Source organism: Melanotaenia boesemani, chromosome 20 (genome assembly GCF_017639745.1).
Source record: "Melanotaenia boesemani isolate fMelBoe1 chromosome 20, fMelBoe1.pri, whole genome shotgun sequence".
Taxonomy (NCBI): Eukaryota; Metazoa; Chordata; class Actinopteri; order Atheriniformes; family Melanotaeniidae; genus Melanotaenia; species Melanotaenia boesemani.
The window spans coordinates 20,433,946-20,437,578 of NC_055701.1; the positions used below are offsets into that span (position 1 = coordinate 20,433,946).

General features: G+C 41.3%; 1 protein-coding gene across 1 annotated transcript; it reads left to right on the forward strand.

Moving 5' to 3' along the window:
• Positions 1-283: 283 nt before the first annotated feature.
• Positions 284-2,623, forward strand: nkx2.1 (NK2 homeobox 1). The gene is made up of 2 exons (XM_041971145.1): positions 284-732; positions 1,367-2,623. Exons 1-2 carry the CDS (start codon positions 366-368, stop codon positions 2,038-2,040), a joined length of 1,041 nt encoding a protein of 346 aa, XP_041827079.1. The 5' UTR covers positions 284-365; the 3' UTR covers positions 2,041-2,623.
• Positions 2,624-3,633: the final 1,010 nt, after the last annotated feature.

Genomic DNA, 3,633 nt, shown 5'->3' on the forward strand with positions numbered 1-3,633 from the left:
TTTCTGCTCGTGTACAGCGCTTATGTTATTGTTAGTGGGAGGGGAGCACATGTCTTCTTAGTGAAATTACGTTCGGCGAAAGAAGGCAAGAGCTGTTTTGTATTGTTGCCGATGCCCCGCCTCTGATGGTAGCCTTAAACCTGGCACCCGGCTAAAACAAACCAAAGCCAGTACCAAGCTCCCACTCAATCCAATTAAGGCGGACTTGAGGCGTTCTCCTACGTGTTCATCTACCGGGATCGACGTTGAGACAACAGGAACCAGAGGGGCTTTGGCCAAAAAAAAAAAAAAAGAAGAAGAAGAAGGGGGAGAGAGAAGGAGAGATTGCCTTGCCTTCTAATTTCTCCCTCTCCAGCCACAGAACAATGTCGATGAGCCCTAAGCATACGACTCCTTTTTCTGTTTCCGATATCTTGAGTCCCCTTGAGGAGAGCTATAAGAAAGTAAGTATGGAGAATAACAACTTGGGGGCACCTCTCACTTCTTACCGGCAGCCGCAGGTCTCTCAGGCGGCGATGCAGCAGCACCACATGGGCCATAATGGGACTGTGTCTGCGGCTTACCACATGACTGCGGCAGGTGTTTCTCAGCTGTCACACACTGCTATGGGAGGCTACTGTAACGGCAACCTGGGCAACATGGGCGACCTGCCTTCTTACCAGGACGGCATGAGGGGCAGTGCCACGGCCACCGGCTGGTACGGAGCCAATCCAGACCCGCGTTTCTCCACCAGTGAGTAACCAGTCCAGCTTGAGATATTGCATTTGCGCCTGTGCGTAATGGACTAAATTCAGGTTTATCACCTGTATATGTTTCATTTTTATTTTTTGTGTGTTTTTGTGTGTTAACCACTATATGGTTATGTTTTTATTTGCCTTATCTCTTTTTACGTTTTGCGTCCAAAACTTAAATGTTCTTCTTCCAATAAATGAAGACGCACAACTTTAACCATCACCGTCAAGAATCCCAAAGAGTGCAACATCTGGATAAAATCTCACGCCAGATGCGTTGTTGAACCTTTTTTTTTTATTTGTACAAATTAGTACTGTTAGTACTACCATTACACAAAGGTGATCACAAATTCAGTTACATTATGTACATGGACGAATTTTGGCCATATATTGGTCAAATTCAGTTATATATATATATATATATATATATATATATATATATATATATATATATATATATATATATATATAAAACAAAAATAACAAAACAAGTATCTGCCTGGCTGATTCATCTATTCTTAATGTTACCTAAAGACAGAGTTTTATTACATTATACTACAGTACATCTTGCAAGGAAATCAGTGTTTCGTTGCAGTTCTTTTATATCTATAAATATATACATATATGTTTTTCAGTTTCACGCTTCATGGGCTCGTCGTCGGGTATGAATATGGGCAGCATGGGCAGCCTCAGCTCCCTGGACGTGAGTAAGGGCATGGGATCCCTGTCGAGCACCCCGAGAAGGAAACGGCGAGTGCTTTTCTCCCAGGCGCAAGTCTATGAGCTGGAGCGACGCTTCAAGCAGCAGAAATATCTATCGGCACCGGAAAGAGAGCACCTGGCCAGTATGATACACCTCACTCCGACCCAGGTGAAAATCTGGTTCCAGAATCACCGGTATAAGATGAAGCGGCAGGCTAAAGACAAGGTCTCGCAGCAGCAGCTGCAGCAGGACAGCGGTTCCTGTCAGCAGCAGCAGCAACAGTCCCCGCGGAGGGTGGCTGTGCCGGTGCTGGTAAAAGACGGCAAGCCGTGCCAAGGCAGTGGTCACACGCCCACGTCCTCCGTGCAGACGCAACATCAGCAAGGGGGCAATGTCATGATCATGTCCAACAACACGTCCGGCCTCGCGCAGCATCAGAGCCAGCAGGTGGGAAGCACGGGTCACTCTCCAGACTTGGCACCGCACTCCTCCAGTCCACCCTCTCTGCAGAGCCAAGTGGCCGGCCTTTCACACCTCAACTCCCCCGGCGCAGAGTATGGCTCGGCCTTGCAGTGTTCAGCCCTGTTGTACGGCAGGACGTGGTGACATGAGGCGCAACCTATCCTTTAAATCTCATTCTATTTAAGGTCAAATCACTTTTTCCTCTGTCAAGACTTGACAATTTTATTTGTAAATGTGCGCATTTGAACAAAAGAGCAACTGAAATGGGTGCGACCTCTTCTTGAAATTTCGCCCTTTGAAAGGAAACTTGACTTGTGTGGAAGAAATACTTTTTTTTTCCAATAATTGCGGATGTGACATTCTTGGGATTTATTTATGTAATTGTATTAAGACTAACAGAAGATTCAGTAGTCAAATAGTTGGGGGAAACTGAACCTGTTCATGAACATAGACACATATACAGTACTGGACTGCTGTATAATGACTGCTGGGAAACTCCCCACCGATGATGACTCTGATTTATAATAGAAATTCATGTAAGCCGTAGACCTAGCTTGTATATTTCTGTAAAAGGTTTGAATTTTAGCTATTTGTTGTACAAAAATTTTGACGCCATTGCCGGTTTGTTGTCGTTTTATTGGTATTTGTATGTTTTATTTCTTTGTAACTTATATAGATATTTCACTTACTACAAAAACAGTCATTATAATAAATTATGGAAACAAGACGGTTAAATTTTTTTTGTGAAAAATGTCATTACGTTAAATTTACATTGTTTAGATACATATTAATTATTATTATTATTATTATTATTATTATTATTATTATTATTATTACGTGATTTTGGTTAGTTTATTTTTGTATAGGAATAAAATCAGCGCCACAAAAAATAATTTTCAAGAACTTAAAACAACATGAATTTGATCTATGTGAGAAAAACAAATAATATAGGCGAATCAGCAAACACAACTGTTAACATTCTTAATACTTTGGGCCTATTTTTCAACTCTATTTTTTATTATCTGACAAATCAGACGCCGCTTAGGTTTATCGTTTACATGACCCGCTGAGTAAACTCAGCCTTTATGTGTTTTTTTCAGCTTTTTTTTCTCTTTCTGTGTGTGTGTGTGTGTGTGTGTGTGTGTGTGTGTGTGTGTGTGTGTGTGTGTGTGTGTGTGTGTGTGTGTGTGTGTGTGTGTTCTCAGTTGTGTGAGTCAGGTGAGGTTTCTCGGCTGCTAACATCAAACACAAACGCTGCTCAAAGGGCAGCTTATCCATGAAATCCCTTATCAAACAGCACGGAATTCTCCTCAAATGACAGCGCCTGTTTCATATCAGCCGGTTCATCAATAATCAATCGGGGAATTGAAAGGAAAACGGCGAAAGGTTGATAGTGCTTGGTGTCAATAACAATACCTGTCCCCATAAACATTGTTTTTGAGAATAGACTATATTTTAATTGCTTTTAACTTTTGAACCACTAATGCAACCAATGGGAGAGTCGATTTATTTTTCTTTTGGTTAAATAGGCTAAAAGATGATAAACATCAGAAACTATTTTTTCTTTCACTCGATCAAGCTTGAGTTCCGAAACGTTATGCAATAACGTCGCAATGCTAAGCGACGGGTTTCATTTAAGGATTAACTGTTTTTTTTCTTCAGTGCTAGGTCAAGTAGTTTTGTTGTTGTTGTTATTGTTTTTTTATTATTATTCTTTTTGTCAGTCCGGAGAAGATT